The sequence below is a fragment of the Pelodiscus sinensis genome, chromosome 15 (assembly GCF_049634645.1).
Source record: "Pelodiscus sinensis isolate JC-2024 chromosome 15, ASM4963464v1, whole genome shotgun sequence".
NCBI classification, from domain to species: domain Eukaryota; kingdom Metazoa; phylum Chordata; order Testudines; family Trionychidae; genus Pelodiscus; species Pelodiscus sinensis.
The window spans coordinates 27,085,009-27,111,040 of NC_134725.1; the positions used below are offsets into that span (position 1 = coordinate 27,085,009).

The 26,032-nt window shown below is 41.9% G+C and overlaps 1 protein-coding gene across 1 annotated transcript in view; it reads left to right on the top strand.

Moving 5' to 3' along the window:
* Positions 1-26,032, top strand: part of SLC15A4 (solute carrier family 15 member 4) — a 67,742-nt gene that overhangs the window by 23,209 nt on the left and 18,501 nt on the right. Inside the window, exons 4-5 of the mRNA XM_006120489.4 lie at positions 1,263-1,340; positions 20,964-21,132. Of these exons, the coding sequence (XP_006120551.4) occupies positions 1,263-1,340; positions 20,964-21,132 (247 nt within the window). The remainder of the gene's footprint in view (positions 1-1,262; positions 1,341-20,963; positions 21,133-26,032) is intronic.

A 26,032-nucleotide genomic window follows, 5' to 3' on the forward strand; every position in this document is an offset into this window, starting at 1 on the left:
GGAGTCATTTGCATGAGTCACAATCTCATTTGCATTTTTTTTGCAGTAGGGATTTTTATGCAAAAACAAGCAGTGCCGATGTTTTCTTTTTGAGCAAAAACCCCTTTTTCACAAGATCCTTACGCCCCAAAAAAGGAGGGGATTGCGCAAAAATAAAATATCTATGCTGCTTGTTTTTGCGCATAAACACCTAGCACAAAAATGGATTAGCAGAAAATATGAAAATTGACTCATGCAAATGAGTCCCTCATTAGCATATTTTTTGCCGAGAAAACTTGTTGTGTAGAGGTAGCCTAACTGTCTTCAGGACTAAATTTGATAAGTTTCTGGAGAAAATGATATGATGAGACTGCCTACATGCCACTATAGTAACCCGCAGCTGCCAGTAGCAAATATCTCCAAAAACTGGGATTGGGATATTGGATTGGGGAGTTTTCTGGGCTACTATAGAGAATTTTTTCTCAGGTGTGTTTTTCGTGGGTCTGAGCCAACCTCATGGTCCAGTATAACACAGTGATGATATGAACACTAATTGCTTTTATTGGAATAAAATGTAGTTTGTAGGGAAACTTCATTGGTGTGAGTTTTTCAGTAGAAAGCTGAAATTTGGATATGCTCAAAGGCTAAATCAGCATAGTAAAGTGCCTGTGTAGCAACTTTCTGGCTGTTTAATAACTTTATCCTTCCGTGCCCTCCCAAGTACAGCCAGGTACAACTCTACAAAGCACCAGTGTGAATCTGCCTTAGCAGTACTTGGAGTTTTTTTAAGAGAAGGCCAACGTCTAACTTATCGTCATATTTGGGGGTCAGAAAAGAATTTTCCTGGGTTAAATTGAAAGGGAGCCTGATAGCTTTTTGCCTTCAGCTACAGCATGGGTTGAGGGTCACATGCAGGTCTAAATTAGTGTAAGTGATGCATTTTCTGTAATTTAGTCTTCAAATCTCCATTTGAGGACATCAGTAACTCAGCCAGAGGTTATGGGTCTATCACACAAGTGGAGAAGTGAGATTCTCTGGCCTTCAATGTAGAGGGGATCATACAGGATAATCATGATAGTCCCTTCCGACTTATGAGTCTAAAAGCTTGTGTTTTTACAAAACTTCAGTTTTGGGCCTGAAGAGATGTGGAAGTGTCTCATTGTCTACCTTGTTTTAACAGCTATTTAGCACATTAAAATGCAGTTCTTGTAAGTCACTGATATTGTATTTCATTTCAAAGTATGACTTTATCAAGTAACAATGCTACTTTTTCTTAATGTTAGATGCAGACTACATATGTTTTGCAGAGTCTTCATCTGAAAATCCCTGAAATTTCAAGTGTCACTACCCATATTCATACGGTAAGCTGGGCAAAATATGGAGAGTGTTTTGTTCTTTTTAAATTGTTTTGTTCAATTGAAATTCCCTGAGCCAAGCAAATGGTCCAATGTAACAAGTGATGATATGAACAGTAAACGCTTTTGTTGGGGTTAAATGAACTCATTGTAATGTCAATTTTTTAGTATAAAACTAAAATTTGTAAAATATCAGAATGTATTTGTGGTTACTATCTTTGAGAGCCTGGTTTTGCTCTTCAGTGAATGCAGGTAGCTAACTTCACTGGGAATCTCCATCAGTGTTCTCTCTAAGATGCAGGGTAGCACAGCTTCACAGATGATTAATCAGCCCCACCCAGTAAGAGGCTCAGGGCTTCTATGCATGGAGCTTACTGAGTGGCCAGAGCTGATCAATCACATGTGAAGCTATGCTACTGCCATCTTAGAGGGTACACTGGTCTCCGTGTCTCTTGGTGGCAAAATATGGTCCTTAGAAGAGATCTGTAAATAAACACAAGTGGAACTACTCATGCTAAAAGTGAAGTATAGGCCATCTACATTACACTTAAGAAAACAGAGATTGCCCATGCCAGCTGATGGGGCTTATCTGGTTTGGGCTGTGGGGCTGCTAAATTGCAATATAGTTATTTGGGGTTGAGCACTAATTCTGGTACCCTCCTGCCTTTCAGGGTCCTAGAATCCAGGCTCCCGCTCATGCCCTACCTTCTGTGGTGCAACTAAACAGCCACTTACTCTATGTTACCTGCTTTGGGCTTGTTGCAGTTTTTTAAAAATGGTGTGTGAACATACCCTTAATTATATTTGCATCTTGTCTTGATTAATCAGTAATCCTGGGTGAAATGGATAATCTAGTACAGTGGTCTCCAACCTTTTTACACCCAAGATCACTTTTTAAATCTTAGAACAGGGGAAGATCTACCACCCCGCCCCTTCCTTGAAGCTCCGCCCTCTCTATTCTCCTCCTGTCCATCACTTGCTGTCCCCAGCCCTTACTTACACATTCTGATAAACTGTTTATTTTTAAATTATGCAATATATAAAATTAAAATCATGTGTTTATAGTTATGAAATAAATGGTCTGTTTTTATTCATGCTATTTAAATATAAAATGAAGCGTTTATAATTTTGTGGGGACAGAGTTCTGCGGCTGGGGGCAGGGGAGAGGGAACAAGGTGCTAAGAGGGCAGAGGACAGGGTTCTGCAGCTGGGGACAGGGTGCCAGTGGAGACAGAGTTCGGGGAGTGGGGACGGGAATAAGGGCAGAATTCTGTAGCTGGGGACAGGGGAGTGGGGACAGAGCTCTGTGGCTGGGGAGTGGGGTGCTAGTGGAGGCAGAGTCCCCTGCATCTGCCTCCTCCCAGGATTCCCGCCGCTCCCCCCCCCCGAGGGAAACCAGCACGCGCCTGCCCCGGGGCCAACCCCCTCCCCTGCGCACGCCTCCCCCGGGGTTGACTCACCCCTCATGTGCGGTGCAGGGAGCCAATGCTTCCTCCCGCAGTGGAAGTGGAGCTAAGCTGCGGGACTTCTGTCCATATACGGGAAGCCAGCACTATCTCCATTTTCACTTGAGGTAGGTAGTGGGGCTTCTCAGGGGTGGGAGGGAAATGGGAGCGGGGCGGACAAGAGGCCTCGCGATTGACTCGTCAATCGCGATTGATCTGTTGGTGACCATGGATCTAGTATATTGAAGGAAGTTATGGAAACAACTTATTCAAGGAAGAACTTGCAAAGTCTAACATGAAGTGTTTAATGAAACACGCTTTTTGTGTAAAATGGAAATAATGATTATCGGTATAAATTAGTTATGAGGCTTGCTAAATATGCCTTTGAAATTAAGCCACTGGCATAAATTTAGTGATATAACAATATCAAAATTGCTTTCGCTGCTTTTTTCACAAATGCAAATATGAAATATGTGTACTGTAAACTGCATCATAGGTAAAATTAAAGTAACATTATATTTGAAAACATCTTTGTATTTCGATCATCTTCGTATTCTTTCATCAGTGAAACCATTTGCAAAAATAAGATTTGGTTAGGTGCATCAAGCCAACTTTTTATCAACCTATAATTTCTGTTTGCCTAACTCTATTCTAGTGTTGGAATAGTAAGTGGGCCTCATGAGTGGTCCTCCTTCATTTCAGTAGACCATAGCAGCTTGCAGCCCTTTGGGGTCCCCCTGCCTATACCCTGTGGCTGTGTTTAGACTGGCCACTTTTTTCTGGAAAAGCAACCGCTTTTGCGGAAAAACTTTCTAGCTGTCTAGACTGGCAGCTTGAATTTCCACAAAAGCACTGACGATCTCATGTAATATTATCAGTGCTTTTGCGGAAATACTATGCTGCTCCCGTTCGGGCAAAAGTCTTTTTCCGAAAAACTTTTGCACAAAAGGGCCAGTGTAGACAGCAGAGATTTATTTTCCGCAAAAAAGCCCCGATCACAATAATGGCGATTGGGACTTTTTTGCGAAAAAGTGCGTCTAGATTGGCTACGGATGCTTTCCGCAAAAAGTGCTTTTGCGGAAAAGCGTCCTGCTAATCTAGACGTGCTTTTCCGAAAATACTTTTAACGGAAAACTTTTCAGTTAAAAACATTTCCGGAAAATTATGCCAGTGTAGACGTAGCCTGTCTGCCCCTCATATGCCACTTGTGGATTGGAGCACCGGAGCCTTGTACTTCCTACTCCTTCCTCTCCTCTCAGCACTTTCGAAATGTTGCGGATCTATTAATTCACACTCTGTCCTCGCTTTTTTTCCCCTCCCTCCCAGAGCTTGAACAGCTGATTCGCTAACTTTTTGCTGCTTATTTTAAAATTTCACTTAATTTGGACACCGTTTCATTCACTGTCAAAGCAACTTCATTTCCAGATTTTTAGTGCTGCAGTGTTTGATTTTCAGTTATTGGAAGGTAATATTCATTTTAAAATTTGAATAGAAACTTTTAAAAATGGAAATACTTTCATTGGTCCCTAGGGTATGTTAAATTTAGCCTTAGACCATATGTACACTACAAGATAAGGCCAAATTTATTAAGGTAGATTTTTTTTTTTTAGCATCTGATTTTTGTAAAGTAGAAGGTGCATGTCCCCACTGTGCTTAAGAATTCAGTGCAGTTTGAAGTAGTGTGTCTCCAGTAGGATGGCTTGAGAATGATGCACATTGAGAATGGGTAACTATCACACAGTTCCTGTACCCCTTTGCAATCTGGGTTATCTTCTCACTGCACACTGGGGCCAAAACTATGCAATGGGTGATTCTGGGTAGGTGTCATTAGTGTCTCATAATACACTCATCTCCTCAATGGCAAACAGTCTCTTTGCACTCTTTTTCCCCCCCTGGTTATCTGTGCAAACACCATAAAAATATAAGCATGGATTCAATCGTGGATCACATTGAACATCAAAGCATGGCAATCGTATTAACCATGATGAGCTTTATATTGGAATATATTCAGAGAGTTTCTAGGGTTTGCTGGAATGAGGAATAATCTTGGGAGGCATGAACATACTTTTCTGCATAGCACTTGAGTAACTGGCAAATGCCACTGGTGGGATCATGCATAGTGATGAAGCTATGGGATCATCACCAGTGGCTGCAAAACTTTTGCATGTGTAAGACCCTTGATGGAAGTTTATGAATTGCTTTTGCACCCCCGAAGTACAGCAATATCATAATGAGACCTTCTCTGACAGTGGAGAAGTGAGTGGCAATAGTCCTGTTAAGGCCTACAATGCCAGACAGCAACTGGTCAGCTGGGAATCAATTCGGAGTGGGGAAATCTACAGTGGGGGCAGTTTGATCCAAGTAGCCAAAGCAATCAGTATCCTGCTATGGAAGGTAGTGATTTGAAGTAGCATGGAGGACATAATGGAGAGCTTTGCTGTGATGGGGTTCCCTAACTGTGGTGGGATGGTAGACGGGACACACATCCCTATCTTGGCACCTGACCACTTTGCCAAAGAGTACATGACCCATAAGGGGTACTACTTAATTGTGCTGCAGGCACTGGTGGATTGCAAGAGCTGTTTCATCAACAACAGTGTGGGATAGTTGGAAAACGTGCATGAAGTGCACATCTTTAGAAACGTCTGCTTCTTCAGAAAGCTGCAAGCTGGAACTTTCTTCCCAAATTGGAAAATTACCACCGGAAAGGTTGATGCTAATAGTGATCCTTAGCAGCCCAGTCTTGCTCCCGTGGCTCATGAAGCCAAACGTGGAAAGTCTAGACTGCAGTAAGGAGCATTTCAATTACAGGCTGAGCAAGTGCAGAATGGTGGCAGCATGTGCTTTGGGGCATTTAAAGGGAAGGTTCTGAATTCTACTGACTAGATTAGATCTTAACAAATGCAACATTTCCATTGTAGTGGCAGCTTGCTATGTGCTCCATAATATTTATGAGAGTAAGGAGGAAAGTTTTATATGGGAGGGTGAGGTGTTAAGACACACTGCCTTCCCAGTAATATGAGAATCCAGACACCAGGGCAATAAGGAGAGCACAGCAAGGACGCTGCAAATCAGAGAGGCTTTGAGAGAGCGTTTTATGAATGGCCAGTTTTAAAAGCCATGCATGTTGCTCTTAGCAAGGTGCCCCTGCATTCAGTGTGCTTGCCTGTAAACCTGGAATGGGGAACCTTTTTTGGGTCAGGGCCACTGACCCACCAAAAAATCAGTCAGGGCCTGGCTGCATGCAAATGAGAAGAAAAGAAATCCCTCACTGATGTGGCCCGCAACTGAGAAGGAGGAAGACACTTCCCACATTCCCCTCTCTCACCAGAGCCTAAGAGAACTCCAACCTCGTAGATTCAAATGAGAAAGCCCTAGAGCGGGACATTGGTGGGGCTGGAGTGCCAGCACACGCCCCCCAGTGCTAAGGAGGGCCCTGATCCTTGGGGGCTGTATCTAGGCATGCTGCAGGCTACATCCGGCCCCAGGCCTACTGTACCCCCCTTCAACACAAGCAATAAAGAGACTGTTGTTTGGAAATCATGCATTTTTATATAGGGACAGAAAAGAAGTTCATGGTGGAGGCTTGGCAGTGCTGATAACAATTATGAGACATAAAGCCTTTTTGCTTTGTGATGCATCCCTGGGGGTTAAGTATGTGGCTGCAGTTGACTCTCCCTCCCTCACATTCTAAGGCCCCTAGGAGAGGAGGCTATGGAACGTGGGCAGGGGGCTGGACTTGATGACCTCCTGAGGTCTCTTCCAGCTCTGATTCTATTCTATGAAATGTGGTTCCACAGGCCTGGATGGCAGATAGGGTCTGTGCATGTAGCTGTCCTGGAAGGCTGCCATGTGATTAATCACATCCGCCATGGAGTTCAAGACTCGCTGGCCTTTAACTTACAACTCCCTACATGCTTTCCTTTCCTCACAGTCCACTTTCATCTCCAGCAGCAGCGTATTCCTCCACTTGCTTAAGTGCTTCAAGTGGGCAGATTGCTCCTTAAATGTGTCATCCCTACTTTGTTTTTGCTTGCAGATTTGTTCAAGATGGACAGCTGGCAAAGCTGGAGGAGCGTGAAGCACGCTCACTGTTGTTCCTGCTGTAACAAAAAGTGAGGGGCAGACTGTACAGGAGATACATAAAACTTAATTTGTTAGCATAAAAGGAAGGTCTGTCTAGAGACAATAGGGATGTGTTATGTACAAGGCCACAGTTATGCTTTTAAGCAGCCACTATGTAGCAGGTACACCACAGCTTCTTAGGACTGGGCTTGGAGGCAGACATTGTAAGGTGCAGGCCAGGGCTCATGCCTGTGGGGGAAGGGCACTGGTGTGTTTGGCACTCTCCATTTCATGGGCGAGTGAAACTTTCCCTTCCTGCAAGAGCGTGTGGATAGGGGAGGCTTCAGGCATCAGGGCTGGGCAGAGGCTCACATGGTGCCTGTGTGTTTGGCACCCCTCCATTTGCCAGTAGAATGCAACTTTCCATTCCCATGGGAGTATGTGGGTGGGAGTGGGATAGGGGTTCCAGGTGTGGGGGCAGGGCAGTGCACAGGCTCATGCCATTCTTCAGTGGGATGAGCCGACAGAGATTTACTGAAGAGGAATCTGCTAATAGCTTCCTCTGCTTAATCCAGTTTCCATGAGAGATATCAGTTTTCTCGGAATCACACGTAGTGATGAGAAGCAGGTGCTGACTGATTGTGGCCAGAAACCTGGACCTTACACTGCAATGCTTTGTGTTGCAACAACACGAGACCACTTCGCATGGAAAGGTGTCCTACTGTGGAGGAAAGAATAAGGCAGGCCTCCCCAGATACCTTGGGAGAAGAATGAAAGAGTTCCTCTATGAGAGCTATATGGAGATATGCAGAGAGGATTCCTGCTTTGTCTGCAGACAGGTTAACAAGCTGTTCTGGGGACACTCCGTACCCCACCTCATGTAGGGACCATACATCACACCTGATTGTCTTAATTCACTTGTAGCAAGATGAAAAATGTGAACTCACCAGAGGTGTCCTTCCCATAATTAGTGCCCGACTGCAAGACATTCTGGTAGGGTTATTAATAGTATTCTGGCATCAGTGATATTGGTTGCTCTACTCATCTGCTAAATACTGTCCTCCTTTTCCTCATCAATGGTGTCCTTCATGCTACTGCCTGATGCTGCTTGAAGAGTGTCTTAGGAAGAATCCATTGACTGGCTAGGGGGAGCAGGCTGGATTCTCGCCAAGGACTACATGCAGCTGCTCATAGCAGCAATGATCCAGATTATTTGTTTGCCTCCTTTGGCAGCTGATATTCTTTCCTCAGCTCTGTTGCAAGGGGATGTGGATTTCAACTGCTTTAAACATTAAGGAGAGGGGATCACCACATAGGAGTGTAAAGGGCTTGTTTATTCAGTTAAAACTGAGAAGGGAGGGGGATCTCACTCATACACCCAACCACAGTTACAGTGCCAGGCAGGGTGATAAGGCGAGCAGAAGGCCGTTCATGTTGTTTGATCTTCCCAAGATGACTCCTAAGCTGGTCCGCTGGCCAGGCAATCCGAGCAGAGGGCATTCTGGGAGGCTCCACTTGATGGTCAACCCACAGTGTCTCTGTCCCTCTCTCCTTTAAGGATCAGTCTCCAGGCCTCTTGGGGAATGTGCACTCCCTGCTGGGGGGCCATGTTCATTGTTGTTTACTCCTGCTGTTTACCTCAGACATTCTTCTGCACTTACTCAGGGAAGGGATAGGGGGTTAACAGACAACACTCCAACAGTTTAGGGAACCAAATATCATCATTAACAGGTGAGAGAGAGAAAAACAACCATTTTAACTCTCCCCTTGCTCCTCCTTTACCTCCAACACCCCGCCCCTTGATCTACTGAACAGTCCATTAGGTGATGTCGTTGGAGGGCAAAGGTTACCTGTTGAAGGCGTACTACCCTGTTTCCCAATCTATGAGTATAACAAAATAGACATAAAAATACAATAAAGAACACAATTAACAATAACAAGAGTCACAGAATAGGGTGGACCAGGACTCTTAAGATAGATCTGGTAGATCCTAACCACCCTTTAAAAATGTTCCACCAATGATGTTGAGTAATTTGAAAGGCACTTACTTTGTTGAATAATGTGTATTTCTTTATTTTTAATTTGTTGTGCCACAGCCTTGGCTTTCTGAAGACTATGTTGGGCATCTTTTTGTAGTTCGGCCCAAACAATAAAGTTAATGCTTGGGGGGTGGGGGGTCGGTATGACCACATAACTGCTTGTACAGCGAAATTCTCAACTGGGGGAGGCAATAAGGCAGGTGAAAATATCCCATCCACAACAACCCCAGTAATGTTAGATACATAAGTATAATTTCTGAGTGCGCACCAAGATGCATTGGAAGATGGGGTCCACACCACTGCAGTGGATAAGTTTGCCCGAACCCCACACATAAATAGTGGACTGGGGGTCAATACCACTACTGGTTCTTGTAATCACTGCAACACACACATGGTTTCGGCATCCCATGGGGAATAAGAATCATCTTTGGCTGGCATTTTGGCAGGACATATCCATCGACCAAAGCTTGGACTTACACACTCTTTGCCTAAATTTAAAAATCCCAGTTGTGGGTGGTGATGGCTGTGAACACTACGGGGAATCCATAGAGACAGTCCTAAAGCTTTGGGCATAGGAACCAGGATACACAGGGTAAAATGTGGGAACTTTTGGGGAACTGCCAATAATGACAAAACCCCTGTCCATGGCTCCTTAGGTACATAGGATATACGATGAGCATCTTTCCAATCGATTTCAGTTGCACCACCGTGGAACCAAACCCTAGTCTAGGAGGGTATGTTGCTGGAACCAGCTTACAAACAAAACTTGCTGAACTGTTAAACACTGTTCCTTCTGGGAATGATTGACAAAAGATTTTACCAAGGCCGAAAGGGTATTAGTTAACAGATGGAGGGGTAGAACTCCCATTGAGGCAACAAGACTCTGCCCAGCCGCTGAAGTCCTCAGAAATACTAGCAGCCGTCTTTTGGGCCTTTTGAAATAGGGTCCCTGTGGCAGGTAACTTGTTGGCCACCACTTCGATGTCTACCGCATTTAAAATGCCTGCTCCTGTGCCCAAGCCTCCCAAATCCCACTTAGCATGGTAAGGGGGGTTAAGAGCCAATTTCAACCATGTTTTCACCATCCGGGAACAATTGGGCCACACCACGGACACATTAATTGGGTTTTCAGGCCTAGCCATGGAACCCATGTCGTATGGGTTCCCTCCCCGCTTTGCTCCTAAATGGCCAGATGGGTTAATTATGGATAAGGTGGTTCCATCAGCAGTGACAAAACCAACTGAGCTGCTGATATACACCACAGAGTTGAATTAATGTTGAAATGGTTCACATGCGTGCCTGTTATCTCATTCCACCATGGGGTCCATTCTGAAGGTGGTGGGAAAAACGCCTCTGAGCTCCAGGATATTGATTGATCACTTCTCTTAGGAAGCCCTACAGCCACTACTCTTTCCTTAGAAAGCAGCCTTCCCTCTGGCCTACTGTCTTCCAAAACCAACTCCTTGAGACACTGCACCCTTTCACTTAAAGTTCTATTCTCCTCCTGGACATGATCCCGTTCCTCTTCTGCAGCTGCCACTTGTATGGCGGCAACAGAAAGAGAAGAGGATTGGGCGCTGGCTGTAAGTGCCTGAGCTTTCCACATATCTCGTTCTTTCTCCAGTTCCTCCTTCTGTTCCTTCAACTGCTCCACATCCTGTGCTAGCCGACTCTTAGCTGCCTGCCGCTGATGTACTGCCTGTCATAGCAGCCAGGCAGCTGCTCTCTCCTTACCTCCCTTGTCTGGCTTATACAGTAACACATTTTTCCATCATTAGTTCCTAATCAGTTACTGAAGCACCAGAGAGCACCGCCCTTTGGGTTCAGGGGTCATCCTCTTTACTTTGGATCCATTACCTCAGGGGTCCGGACATAGGTGCTGCACTCCACCCTTCTCCTCCCTTCTGGGAGTCTTTTACACCTCCCATTCCTTTACCCCAAATGGGCATCTTGTTGTTGGGAACCTGGACTGTGTGACGTGGGTTGCTAGCCTATCACGATTCAACACACCCCAGTCCCCCAAAGTTCACCGTCTCAACTTCCTGTGGGTAAAGGACTTTCACTTATCCCTCTTCCCCGGCATCTCCACCAAAAATGTTGCAAGGGGATGTGGATTGCAACTGCTTTAAACATTAAGGAGAGGGGATCACCACATAGGAGTGTAAAGGGCTTGTTTATTCAGTTAAAACTGGGAAGGGAGGAGGATCTCAGTCATACACTCAACCACAGTTACAGTGCCAGGCAGGATAATAAGGCGAGCAGAAGGCAGTTCATGTTGTTTGATCTTCCCAAGTTGACTCCTAAGCTGGTCCGCTGGCCAGGCAATCTGAGCAGAGGGCGTTCTGGGAGGCTCCACTTGATGGTCAACCCACAGTGTCTTTGTCCTTCTCTCCTTTAAGGATCAGCCACATGCAGCCTCTGAGTCTCTGGACCTCTTGGGGAATGTGCACTCCCTGCTGGGAGCCATGTGCATTGTTGTTTACTCCTGCTGTTTACCTCAGACATTCTTCTGCATTCACTCAGGGAAGGGATAGGGGGTTAACAGACAACACTCCAACAGTTTAGGGAACCAAATAACATCATTAACAGGTGAGAGAGAGAAAAACAACCATTTTAACTCTCCCCTTGCTCCTCCTTTACCTCCAACAAGCTCCTTTATTTTCACTTGGCACTACAGGGCATCCCTGGGGTACTTTCTTTTCCATGCCCTCTGTGATCCTGGCATAGATGTCTGAATTTATTTTGCTGGTTTGTAATTCTGCAAGATCAGATTCCTCTCCTCACGCAACAGTGAAGTCCAGGATCTGCTGTGAGCTCTATGCTGGTGCTCATCTGAGACCCTGAGAACTCATGGTCAGGTGTGCTGCTTAGGCCTGCTTAAGAGATCTATGTGCCATGCTGGCCACACAGGGAATGAAATTGAAAACTCTCCCACCCCACTATGCCCCTGGGGAACAATGGAATTGAAAGTCCTGGCCAGAGCAGTTACTGTGGGACATCTCCTGGAGGCCAAGAACTTCAAATTCCATAGTGTTGCATCTGTATTACTGTTAAGTCGACTGTGTAAGGTCGAATTCAGCATTAGCTCTTGTGAAAAGCAGGAGTACTGAAATCGACTTAGCCCTTAAAGTTGACAAAATGGGCATGGTGGTGGTATAATTCACCTCCAACCTAATGTGGTTAAGCTCAACCTAAACTCCCAGTGTAAACAAGGTCTTAGCATAATCAAATTTCGGGCCAGATTTGAGATGTACATTTTAAAAGAGCACAGCTCACTTTCAGTTGACCACAGGTCCCTGATAGTTGCAAGTAAGTTTTACTTTATTCTTACTGTGAAACCCTTGTTGCCCTTTATTAATATTAATTCTTGCATTTCTGTAGGGGGTTTTTTTTTGTCATGAGGCAATCTCATGACTTTTTCAAATATTAAACAAGTCTCAGAATTGAGCTTCCTGATTGCTAGACTGAACAAAATGATAAGTTGTCCTCTAACTTAACGAAGACTTAATGAAATATTCACGCTTTTATCTAATATGGGGAAATTAATGAAGCATGAACTGATTTTTGCAGTAAATTTTATTTTTAAACAAAGCACAATGTTATATTTCTCCGTTTAGGCCCCTAAATAATATTATGCATATAAATATGTATGAATTATAGTAGGCAGTGTGTACCCATCCCCCTCACCCACTTCCTCTAGAGATGCACTGTAACTTTAAATATATTGTGTTTCTGCTCTGGGAATAAACTTTGCTAATCAAACCTATTCTAGCCTTTGCCATGTTCATTCCTTTTTTTCTTTAGTAAGTGGAATGGTAGGTTCAGAAATTGAATTGATTCAGATAAGCAATGAAGACTATTACTAGCATTTGTTGAAAAGGATTTAAGATACCTCTCATGCCATATGACTATTTCTTCTGACTTTAAACTGTGTTTTTACAAATCACTTTAATTGTATTTAGTATTAAATAATATGGCATTTTTATAGAAACAGTCATCTTCGTGTCTGTCTTGATATTTTAAATGGTTTTTTTACCACCTAGTTTATAAATAAATGTCAGCTCCCATTTCTGCAATGTTTCTATTGCAGTTCTTTTGCTGCTTTCTTTTGAAATCTTCATACTAATTCTGTGCTTATATTTTAAAACCATCTAAAAGTAGATTTGTGGTTTTATCACTTTTTCTGTTTAGGTCATGTAAAAGGCATCATAGTAGAACATTACATTTCCAAAAATATGTGTATATGTTCTGTCACTTTTAAAGCTATCATACGTGCCTTTAACCATCAGGACATGGTGATTTGTGGTTGCTAAATAAATGATGAGTTGAGTCATGTTTCTTCAGATCTACATTTTCCTGTGAATGTGGTTTTTTCCCCCATCTTTTTCTGTGTAAGCATCGCAATGTATCTCTAAAGTGAGCAGGATAAATACTGTATACAGTTTCTTTATCCAGGAGCAGGAGAATATGTAAACATGTAAATACTCTCAATTTGCCAACTCCTGATAAATAGAAATGGGAACGGGGTACTTTCTGAAGAACTTCTGATTGAATTCTGTGAAGAACACGAATGCTGGGGACACTTGCACATTCTGTTCTCCTTTACAAAATTCAGTAGTACCAGAACACCTGCTACATTTTTTACTTTGTTCAAGTTTCGTAATAGTGATTAATAATGTAGTGATATGGTAAAGTTAGTTATGCTAAATATATTTGGATTGCTGGAGGGAGGGAAATCTAACTGAAATTTTTTCTGAATTGGATGGATTGATTTAATTCAAAGTGATTTTAAACCACTGATTTTAATTTTGATATAAATAAGCAGGAAACCCCACTTTAAATCAATTTCAGTCACTTGTTGCATTTTTACTTATTTATTTTCCAAAGAGAGGTTGTTTCTCATTTTTTAACCATTAATACACATGGATTACCAACTAAAATACAGCTTTTTACACTACATTTATTGCCTTTTTCTAACAAGGAACACACATGACCTCTACACACATTCATTTAAGCAATTATATAGTTTAACTTACATTTAGTTTCTTAATTCTTACATGTATTATGTTACAAAATGCATCATTCACCATTTTGTATTAATTAGACTAACCTTTTTACTTATTGATACTTATTTATTTATATATACTTATTACTTATTTACTTATTATTTCTCAAGCTCTGTTTGGATGGTATTTCAGATTCAATTAATGTACAAAACCAGTATTTTTTATTCAAGTTTTGTGCTCTTGGTTAATGTAGTGAGATAGTAAAAGTCAGTTATGCTAAATACATTTTTGGTGGTGGGGATGGTTTGTTGTTAAAAAAAAACTTCAGTAAAACATACATTGATTTTTTTTTTTGATGTATCAAAACATTTTGTATTTAAAGCTGATTAAATAAAGGAAATATTTTTTGCTAGTGAATTAAACTGGTTTTGGTTCCCATTTTCTTCAGAGTTTTAGAACTACTAGATTTTCCTGTCTGGCTTTTATTCAAAGATTTGAAGAGAAACCATTTTTCCTACTCTTAATTCTTAATTGATTTTTAACTTAGCATGAATAACTAAGGGTATGTCTAAACTACATCCTTCTTTCGAAAGCAGGATGTAAATTAGACATATCGAAATTGCAAATGAAGCCAAGATTTGAATTTTTGAGGAGTACAGGATCTTTCGAAAAAGGCTTTTCTTTTTGAAAGAACCGTGTCTAGACTGTGGTTTCACTTTCAAAATAGCGTTTTTTGAAACAAACGCTGTGACACAATTATACAAATGAAGCACGGAAAATTCAAATCCCAGCTTCATTTGCAATTTCGATATCTCCAATTTACATCCCTCTTTCAAAAAAGGGTTGTAGTCTAGACTTAGCCTAAGTAGTTATACCCTCTGCACTCACTTACAAAAAGGCTACTGGTGCAACAAAGCTACTTTAGCAGTGCAACAGATTCTGGTGTCAGGTGCTTACCTAGTGACTTTTCACCAGTTCAGTGACTTGACTTTTTAAAAGCATGGCAGTAAACATGCATCTTTAATATTTAAATTATTGTAGTGGGTTCATTTCATATTTTATCTAAATAATCTTAATTTTTAAAATATTTAACTTTAAATCATACTTACTGAGTCTCTACTGGAAAGCAAAAAGATAACCAGTACATAATTATTAAGCAACAATATTTTTTGTCAAAAATACATGATGGTCCCTTTAACCATAATCTTACTACTTTGAACAGTTAATCGTTCAAGCAGATCAAACTGTTAAATATTTCCAAGTGTTTTGATTATTTCAAGATAATGGTTTCAAAGCATAGAGTGTAATATAGGAATTCTTAGTTGTTGAATTAATTTTCAAGATAACTGTTTGTCCCACAAGCTCTTAATCATAATTCTGTCCTTCCATGAAAACGTGTACAGCACAGTGAGATATAATAGTTCAGTCTTTGAGGATTTCCAGATTTTCATAACTTAATGGAGTTAAGAAAAGAGGCTTAACAGCTCTCATATGTGTTGCCTTGGTCAAATCTTAGGAATCTCCTGGCGGGACAGTCACCAACACTGAGGTGCTAAAGCAGGCCAACAGACCCAGCATTCAAACACTCTTCAAACAGAGATGTCTGTGCTGACTTGAGCATATTTGCCAAATGAATTATTGGCACATCTCAAAGGGCATCCTCTGGGTCTTTTGCCAGATGTCAGTTCCCTGTAAAGGATGCCCAAAATAGCATTTCAAGGATGTTATCAAAAAGACTCAAAAAATTGACAGAATGCAGTCAGATGAGAAGATAAAACTTAAGATTGCAACTTTTGAAAACAAAAGCTTAAAAAAGTCTTGAATTCCAAGAAGCAGCAGTCCAGCTTAGCAGAGTTGAAAAGAACTCAGAGGCAGACACCTATTCCTTCTGCTTAATCGCCAGGAAACTTATATCCACTGTTATCATAACTCTTTGCACAGAATCTATCTAATTTTTCTATCTTTAAAAAATTAAATCTGGGTTTCTAACTCAATTTCTGAATATTTATTACAGACACAATGTTTATCTTGTACATGCAGTCACTGCCCAAACACAACTGGTTTCAGCTAGGTCTGGTGGAAGGACTTGATAATAAAATGTTGCATCTTCTCTTTGGAGGTCCAAATCAGATATGTGCCTCCAAGACTTACATGGACTGGCCCTAGTTGCTGATGCTATCATGAGGCTTTTTATACAAAGATTCTGCCTTTTAGAGTCCTCTTTTTTAAAAAAAAAATAGTTATAGGAGAGATTTATGCTTTGCACTCCCTAAATTTTTCATTTGGATTTTATTAGTTGGAATACTATTTATGGTGGAAATAGTGCAATTGGATAGATTGAATATTTCTAAAGCTATTTTTGTAATTGCATAGTATTTCCTTAGTGCATAATGGAATATCTTTATCCATTTAGAATTGACTCAAAATATTTTAAAGCTTGGTAGACTTGGGATCTTATTGTGAATTACTGAATTTTGGATGTTAGAATAAATGTGTCACAAAATACACTTTGATCATTTGACAATTATAATTTCATTTTAATTATATGTTGCATTATATTAGTAAAATACTCTTTCTACTATGCAGCAACTATGAAAAGTCATAATATGAATGGCAGATCTACAGCATCTGTCTACTAAATAGTTCTCATGATTAGAATAGAAACAATTGAGTAATGAAAATCTAAACCTATTTTCAGATTCAAGAACACCTCTTTGGAAGCAAAATAAACAAGCAGGGAATACCTAATTGTATTAAACCACCATCTGCCATATATGCCATTAAAATTGCCTTTGATTGCTATTATAGATGCATCTTGGTATATTTGTTTAAATAATGTGTAAATATTTGTTTACCAGAGACAAGTGGCACAATCGATAATTCAACAGATAGGTGTTCTGTGATTTCATAGATCTTAATGACATGAAAGTTCTTTCAGGATAATGAATTTTCTATTAAGTACATTCCAAGACACACACAATACAGATGTTAAAATTAAGCTAATCCTTCTAGCAGTGATCATGATGTTCTGTCAGTTATTCCTTTTTTTGTCCTTATTCATTGATTCAGATGAAGAGTCTGGCTCTGCCAGCACTCTGAAACTCATTGTGCCAGCACTTCTAGACATCACTCCAGTCTACTCAAACCCACTGAAATTCATTGGTGTGGAATGCTCAGGTGGCTTATGGTGTGGATCCAGTAGGGCACGTCTACACTACAGAGGAAGATCAAAGTTGCTGCTGTCGATCTTCCAGGGTTTGAATTAGCGGACTACTTATGACCGCTAATTTTAAGTGAGAGGGGCACTCTGGTTGATGTTGGTAGTCCTGTTTTCACAAAGAATAAGGGAAGTTGAAGGAAGAGTGTTCTTTCTTCAACTTCCAACAGTGTAGACAGGCCAAAGGCTGAGTTAAGCTATACAATTAACGTAGCTGAAGTTGCATGTGTTAATTTGACTTTGTCCTGTAGTGTAGACATACCCATAGAGAGCAGCTGGGTAGAGTAAGAGGGGCTTAGTCTCCACATCTGTGCCTAATAGCCAGAACCCCTTGCCAGATATCATGGCAGTGGAGCAGCTGGACCAAAACTGAATGACATTATTTGTGGGTCTTCTGTTTCCCATCCAAGCTCCATATTCATAGAATACTAGGACTGGAAGGGACCTCGAAAGGTCATCGAGTCCAGTCCCCTGCCCTCATGGCAGGACCAAATACTTATATGTATATAGATATGTTGTGAAACCTATATCCATTAGAGAGCTGAGTGGTTGATGTCCTGCACAGATTTGGCACACTTACTCTTTCATCATGCCAACGGGAAAACGACTCCACCATTAAGCCACCTAGCTTAATGATTTAATATCTATTCTCCGGAATGAATGATAGAGAGATGGTTGAGCCTGTGTGTTGTGACCTCATGCATGAGCTCCTCCTAGTCCAAGGGCTCATTCTGTTTCCCATCGACACAAGCTCCAGCTGCGTCCCACCTCACCTGGCTCTAGTTACTTCCTCCCCATTAGCAGAGGTCTGTCCTGCCTATTGCTCTCATCTCCCAAACAATCATCCAATGGAGAGGTAGGGCAGTAACTAGATGTGGGTGGCATGAGCCAGTGTCTGAACCTGTGTTTAAAAAGCAAGTGGGCTGAGATGAGCAGTCTGAGGCAGCAGCAGCAGCAGCAGCAGCTTTATTATAAAACTGTCCCCCTCAGTAACCTGGCTCAATCTTTAAATAAACCTGCCTTTTCTGGGTCTGCAGCCTCCCTCAATTTAAACATTGCTCCTGGTGCTCACATCTGGGTGGGCTCAGATACTAAGCAGGTGGACCATGGCCAATGTATTGCAACAGCCCCGGTCAGCCTCTTCACTGATAATTTTTACCAGCCTTCTATAATTGAGCTCTTAAATGTTTGATATTTTTGCATTTTGCATTTCTGTTCCCCTCTTCTCCATCACTTGCTATCCCCAATCCTACACCCTGACTGGGTTGAGACAGGAGGTGCAGGATTTGGGTGTGGGAAGGGATGAGAGGTGCAAGCTCTGGGAGGGAATTTGGATGCAGGAGGACGTGGAGAAGGGGATGCTAGTTTGCGGAGGGGGGCTCCAGGCTGGGGAGTATTGGGGTCAGGAGGAGGATTGTGGTGCTGAGCCAGCCTCAGGTTTGTGGATGTGAGGGTGCTGGAGTTTGGGTTGGAGTGTGTGAGGGGCTCAGAGCAGGGAAGTTGGGAGTATGATGGGCTCAGGACACAGATTTGCAGTGTGTGAATGGTGCAGGAGTGTTGTGGCACAAGACTGAGGATGTGGGGGTGCAGGAGTTTGAGGCTGTGAGAGGCTCAGGTTTGGGGTCTGGCAGAGGTGCAAAAGTGTTATGATGCAGTGGCCAGATGGGGGCTTGTGGGCCAGGCTTAATTTTTAAATAAAATATGTTAAACAAAATGTTTCAGCGTTGTCTTTATTTCTGAGAGGGGTGGGGAACCTGTTTTGAGTTCATGGGTCACTGACCCAAAGAAAAGTCAGTTGGGGCCATATAAGTGAGATGCAAAAAACTAACCCCTCCAAAACCCCCCAAGCCTCGCTAACGTGGCCCCAACTGAGACACTTCACTCCTCTGGCAGTCCAGCCCCAGGCCAAATTAACTCTCCTGGGTTCCAGGGTTAGTGGCATTTGTGGGGCCCTCTACAATCTGAGGTGGAGGCAAAAATGAGGGATCCAGTGTATGGAACAGGGGTGCCAGTGAGTGGGATAAGGATGGGGATACAGAATCTAGGTGGGAAATGGGTTACAGGAGCAAGCTGGGGGTAGGTGTCTGACCAGGAGGAAGGGGACAGGAGCAGGGTGCTCATGGGGGTTTGGCCAGGGGGCAGGGGGCAGGGGGCAGGTGGAGGCTGCTGATGGGGGTTAGGGCAAGCTGAGACAGGGTGCTAAGGCAGCATGCTGGTAGTGGCTGAGGCAGGCTGCTGCTGTGCGCTGGGGCAGGGTGCAAATGCAGGTGCTGGTGGGGGCTGCAGCAGGGTCCTGAGGACTCGTGTGGGTCTGGGACGGGGAGGGGACTGGTACAGCTCAACCTAGTAACTGGGGATCCAGGAAGTGCATAGGCTGAATCCTCCCTTTCCCCTGCTTGCCCTCCCTCCCCCCAGACAGCCAGCTTAGTACCTGAAAGGTTGGGTTGGTAGCGCGTGGGGACTTCCTTCCCCCTGCTGCCTTCCTGCGCCTGGGGGGAAAAGAGGGGAGTCCACAGCTGCGTGCCAAGTTCAGGAAGTGCACGGGCTGCTCTTCTCACCTCCCCAAACAGCTGGTGCGGTACCTAAAACCCTGGCTCCATTGCACACTGGGGACATCCTTCCCCCTGCTGCCTTCCTGCTTGGGGGGCGGGGGGGAGTATGGGGAAGAAGTAGGAATCCTGTGCCAGGGACTTCCCTTCAGGAATAGGCACTGCCTGAGCAGTTGGAGCTGGTGCGTTCCCAGGACTCCTTCTCCTCTCTCCCACTCCTCCCCAATATGCAGGAAGGCAGCAGGGAGAAAGAAGTCTCTGGCGTGGGACTCCTACTCTCTCCCTCCCTCACTCCTCCCCTCCCCCCACTCAGGAAGGCAGCCAGGGGAAGGAAATCCCCGGTACACAATGGAGCCGGAGTTTCAGGTATGGCACTGGCTGTTTGAGGAGGAAGGAAGAGCAGCCCACACACTTCCTGGACGTGGTGTGCAGCTGCAGAACTGCTCCTCACCTCACAGGAAGCCCATGCTACCTCCATTGTTGCTGGAGGTAGCTTCAGAGCGGGGTTCCTGGGGATTAGGGGAGAAGTTGGGGGGCCCCAAAAGCCTTGTGATTGACCAGTCGAGCCCCTGGGATCGACCATTTGATCATGATCGATGGGTGGGGACCACGGTCTTAGAGGTATGAAAAGGTTTGATTTGTGGAACACCTGTTTCACTTTTATCTGCAAATGACCAACTATCTAAATAGCTGAGATACTTCATTGATACCATTCCTACTATACCCAAATGTGCAATCATGCTATGCCATTATTTTCAAAAGCAGAAGGGTTCCTTATGGATCAGGTGGCTTTCAGAGAATGTCTCTTGATAATCACACTCTTTTCCATCTTTCCCTCTTCCTTGGCATTCTGATTTTAGAACTACTAGGTTTAGCAGAAGGAATTGAGGCAGTTGGATCTTATAATTTTGATTTTAAACATTTGATGTTGTCACGAGCAAGAGGATGCCTGTGCAACTCCCCCACTGCTTTTTGGGAAGCTCACAAAGCTCTGCATAGATGGATGTGATTCCAGAAGTGGGAGCATGCAGTGGTATCCTACTTACTTTGGAGAGCCACTATTTTTAATATTTTAAGCCAGAAGAATTTTAAAAAACTGTAGCTAAGTAAAACGTGAATAGCTAAGCTAAGTGCTGACAAAAGACTCAAATATTTTATTTTAATGAGAGTCTATAACTTGTGACCAATACTTTGGTTTCTCCCAGGTTTTCAATATTGCATGAAAAATACAATGCTATTTTTAAATAAAAGAATAAATCAGGTGGTAAGTAATACATAGTTGAATTAATCCATCTACTCTGTTCTCAGTTTCCTGCAGCCTGGTTGACTATGTTTGATGCAGTGCTTATTCTGATCCTAATACCCTTAAAGGATAAACTGGTAGACCCTATTCTAAAAAGGAATGGTTTGCTCCCATCATCTTTGAAGAGGATTGCAGTTGGAATGTTCTTTGTGATGTGCTCCGCACTTGCAGCAGGTAAGAAAGCAACTTAGATATACATTTGATTCACTTCTGCAGAGTCCTGTTATGAGTATCTGAAATAGTGCTGGAGTCTTCAACTGTTGGATGAGCTGCATGAATGTTTGTGCCTAATCAAAGAGGTTTTACTCATACCATTGCTAAGTTTTCATGTTTTTATTTATCATGTATAAAACTACTAGACCATTTTTCTGCTTGAAACAAGGTTATACATTAGCACTTTTAAAGAAGCATAAATTGCAGCAATTGATTAATCACAGTCTCGAAGATGAAGGTTTTGCTTCTCTGATAAGCTGCTATCAAGATTAAGCATACTGAAAAGTAGCCAGAGAGCTACTTTTATCATTGTATCACTGAAGATGAACTCAGCTTGTTTTGGCTTGCAACTGGTGATCAGATTGCAAAGCATTCCACTTCATAAAATAAATACAAAATTCTAGTTCCATATTCTAAATATTAAGGAAGCCCCAAAGCAATATCATCTGACTATTAAAATCACTTCACTTAAATGTTAAGCACAGGAAAAACAAGATTTTTATAAAAATTAATGTTAGTCCTTAATATAGTCTGATTTTCAAATATTAAACAAACTCGAGATTCTATTTTAGAACTGTATTTAGAAGAAGTAATAAAATTTGCTTATTTCTGAGCAAGACTTTTCCCCTACTTTCGCTCCCCCTCTCCCCCCGGTGTTAATGTTCCCTAATGTTTGGAATTATTGTAGTGTAAAATAGCTTAGCTATGGCATGAAAGGAAAAAGATGGCATCACTTTCAAACCATAAATCATCTCCTATGAGGATGGTTTAAAGTTGTTAAGCACTGATGTGGAACTGAACATTTCTGAGAAATGTGTCTTATATCCCTATACCCTTCACCAAGTATCACAGTAATGAACATATCGATAAAGCATTATAGCATTAAATAAAATTAAGCTCTTCTCTCCTATTCTTCTGTATTTTGGAAAGTGGGATACTTCATACAGCTATCAAGATTTTTCCCAACGGGAAAGGTAATTACTTGCCCACGTACAAAAATGACCATGGCCTAATAAAATAAAGTTCTTACTGTGAAAGTCATCTGAACTTAAAATAGGAATCTTTCTCTTATTCAATGGCACTTAAGCACACTTGGGGAGCTCCTCTTTGCTAATAGGAGGGCAGTGTCAAGAAATGTTGAATGTTAGCCTTAAGTTGAAATACTTGCTGGTTCAGAATTCTTACATGAACTGATTTAAAAGTCAAGTATCCACTACTACTGAAACAGAAGCACTCTGAAATAAAATAATTGGAGTCAGGTTTCATATACTCGAATTCTAAAAAATTTCAAATGACTTAATTTTCAGGATTAATATCTGACTTAGAAATATGGTATCAGCAGGGTTTTTGGTTCTTTGGCCTTGGAAACACTGATCTGAAGCCCCTGGTGGAGAAATTCAATCTTGACCTCTGATTGAAGTAAGCTAACATTCTAGAATGTGAGAACCCAAGTCAGATGGACTTCTGGGGCTGAAGTTAATACAAATTTGTTTCCAATTATATTAATAATTCATGGAGTGTTTCATTTTACAGGGCAGGCTAATGAGTGGCATTTATAAAAGCTATTATCTTTGACTCTTAAACTGCCGTATATCTATCTGACCACCATTTTCTTATACAGAAATCATGATGACAATATGGAATAATATAAATATACCAATATCTTTCAATCTGCAGTCTTGGAAGCAACTTAACTTGTTTGTGCCTTGTTTTTATTTTTAATATATTTGCCAAACTGGTAGTAGTTCTGGACATGAGTTAGACTGCCAATTAGGTTGTTTAGATTATTTTAAATACCTTTTATAAATTGAGTGAATACAACTGATTACATTTAATGAACATCTGCTGTGCTTACTTCATGCATTCTATTGTAAATTCTTAATAGCAGTATTTAAGGTTATTCAACTGGAAAATCAACTTCATTTAGAGACTCTAAACAATTGTAGCAAGAATTTAATCTTAAAGTTTTAATAGTTAAAAGAATTTTAAACTCGTAACTTGTCACATTCAAGTATAGTCCAACAAAGAATCAGTGGATTTTAGCTTCTAAAATCTTCAGGTTTGAAGGTAAATTTATGGTAAATTAGTCTGAAGGTTCATAAATAGTAGCCATGTCTTGAGGCCAAATATAAGCATCAGCAGCATGTAGCTACAAGAACTGAGTATACATAAAGCATCGCCATAGACTTTTATACTATATTTGACGCAATTAAATTTCAGCAAGACTTTAACTGAGCAGATGTTCTATATTAACTTATATTAAAAAAGTAAATTTATCTAATTATTGCTTCTGAATAGTCAAGGAATAGATTCAATGTTTCACCTACATGCTGGCCCTCAGTTTCTTTTGCCTTTCATTTCAGATTCTTTCTCTTTGAAGGATTTGCAGTTTTTTCTTTCTCTCAGTCTATGGTGACTCATGGTGAGGGAAATTCTGTCCTTTCTTGGGATTGTTCTACACCTAAAATTTGGGTTGATCTACCTATGCTACTCAGGGGTATAAAAAAATTCATACATCTGAAAGGCTTCCCCTGCCGACAGATCCGCGACTAGACTGCCGCGCTGTGCCGGATCAGCCAATCATCGGCACAGTGCGGCGGCCATGTTTATTTTAATGAAGCGGGGATTATTTAAAACCCCACTTCTTTGACTATGCCGGGTAAACTAGTTTACATGGCTCCATTGACAGAGCCATGTAGTCTAGACATACCCTGAGAGGCATAAAAAATCCATGCCCCTGGACAACAGTTGTACAAACCTAATCCCATTGTAATCTCCCATCAGCATATCTGTTGCCTCTTGCACTGTTGCATTAGCAGGAGAAGCTCTTCCATCAGTTTAAGCATTTTTACTAAAGTGCTACAGGAGTGCTACTGCAGCTTTTAGGTGTAGCCCTAATCTACCCTAGAAATAATTATTGTTCAGGAGTATGAAAAATCCATCCTCCAGAGTGGTGTAGTTAATCCAATTTAAGGGTTTGTCTATACTTATAACACTGCTGTAGTGCTTAGTGAAGACACTACCTGTGCTAAGGGGAGAGTTTCTCCGATCATTGTCGATACTTTTGTCTCCCTGAGAAGGGAAAACAATATCAATGGGAGAAGCCCTTCCATTGACATAGTGCTGAGTACACCAGGGATTAGGTCGGTAGAGATTGTGTGGATTTTTCCATATCCTTGAGTGACTTGGTTATGCCAATAAATTTGTAGCCTAGACCAGGGACGAATCCCTGTGTAGACAACTCTAGATTGGAAGATTTCTTCTGTTGATCCTCTATAATGCTTATGAGTAAATAAGCTTATGATAAGTCAACTTTAGCAATAGGTCACTGGAAGAAAGTTGGATTTACCATTGCTTCCAACCACAGCACAATGGCTGCAGCTGTTATAGGCATACCCTCAGTTTTCCAAGACTAAGCTTTTCTTTTCAGTTTCAAGTTAGTGCAATGACTTCCCACTTATTCTAATGGTCCACCATTGTCTCTTCCTGGCTGGACAGTAAACGAGTACTTTTAATTGACAATCATGTGAACAACTGGTTTGGAAGGAGTTTTTCTTTGCTGTACTAATACTCATGAGCAAACTAGTCTTTATACATATCTCATGAGGGCCATCAAGTTCAGAACATTACAACCTTTCATAAAAGACATATTTTGGCATGTTTTTATACACAGTAACTTTACATTCAACCTGTTGATCCAATTGCTTATTCTTTAGTGTTTGTACTTCTGCTCCCTTTACGATGTTCGGGCTCTGATTGTTACAGTGGGGAGTATATTTTGAAATGTGTTAAAGGTGGTGGTAGGATCAGCAAGGTATAATTGGAGTAGTTTCAGGAATAAAAGTACCCATTTTTTCCACACTTGCTGTTTTCAATATAATCGGCAATGGAACAGTTAGGAGCTTTCTTTTCTACAATTGATTCTTGACCAAGGATGCTGACAGAACTGGTGGGCCCCAGGGATAAATGGGCAGTGCACAGCTTTGAGCCCCTGGAAAGTGCAGGTCTGAGGGCTAGCCTCCACCAGCCAGCCCTTCATTGCTGCCCATCCTGAACTGCCTGGAACATCAGCCACCGCTATGTTAGTGGCAGCTGCAGCAGGGAGTCCCATGCCCTTCTAAGTCGCTAGGTCCTGGAGCAGCAGTCCTTTTCTCCCGTCTCCCTCCCACTCTTTTATCAGCAGCCCCGTTCTTAACTAACATTAATGGCTAAACTTGTGCTATCATATAGGAAGCTTTCCACCCTTCTGAAAAGAACATTATAGACCACTTAATGCACCTATAAATACGCGTGAACCTTTTATCTTACTTCCAGAGCTTGAGCCCCAGCATTCCTATTGCACAGTAGTGAACTACAACAGTATTTTTAGTCCGAAACTGTAAGCGGCTCAGCTCTAGAATTCTCTTGCTCAATTTCTGCACCACAGTCAGGCTTTTAAAACAAAGCAGACTTTTTTTTCCCTTCAAATCTTGGGCTGATTTCATATACGTGATTATCTTATCAGGGACTCAGCATTATGGCACACATGCACCTGTCTGGGTATTGCACCCATTGCTTTTTATCTGGATCTGATAAGTGGGGAAATTGACTATAATACTTAGTCGTTTAAGCACACTGTCAGCAACTCTGTATACATGGCATGTTACAGATGTGTGAACTCTTTATTATTATTGACATTATTTTTCTTATTAGGTATAAGGTCAGATCTTGATCTTCTAACCAAAACAGGGCTGATCCTTAACTGCATTCAGATGGAGACCTACCTTTTCAATCTGAGTGCTTCAGGAACTAGTATTAATGATTCAATAGGCACTGTTCTGCCTTTTGAATCAGCAATGAGCTAGTGTACCAGATTGATAGG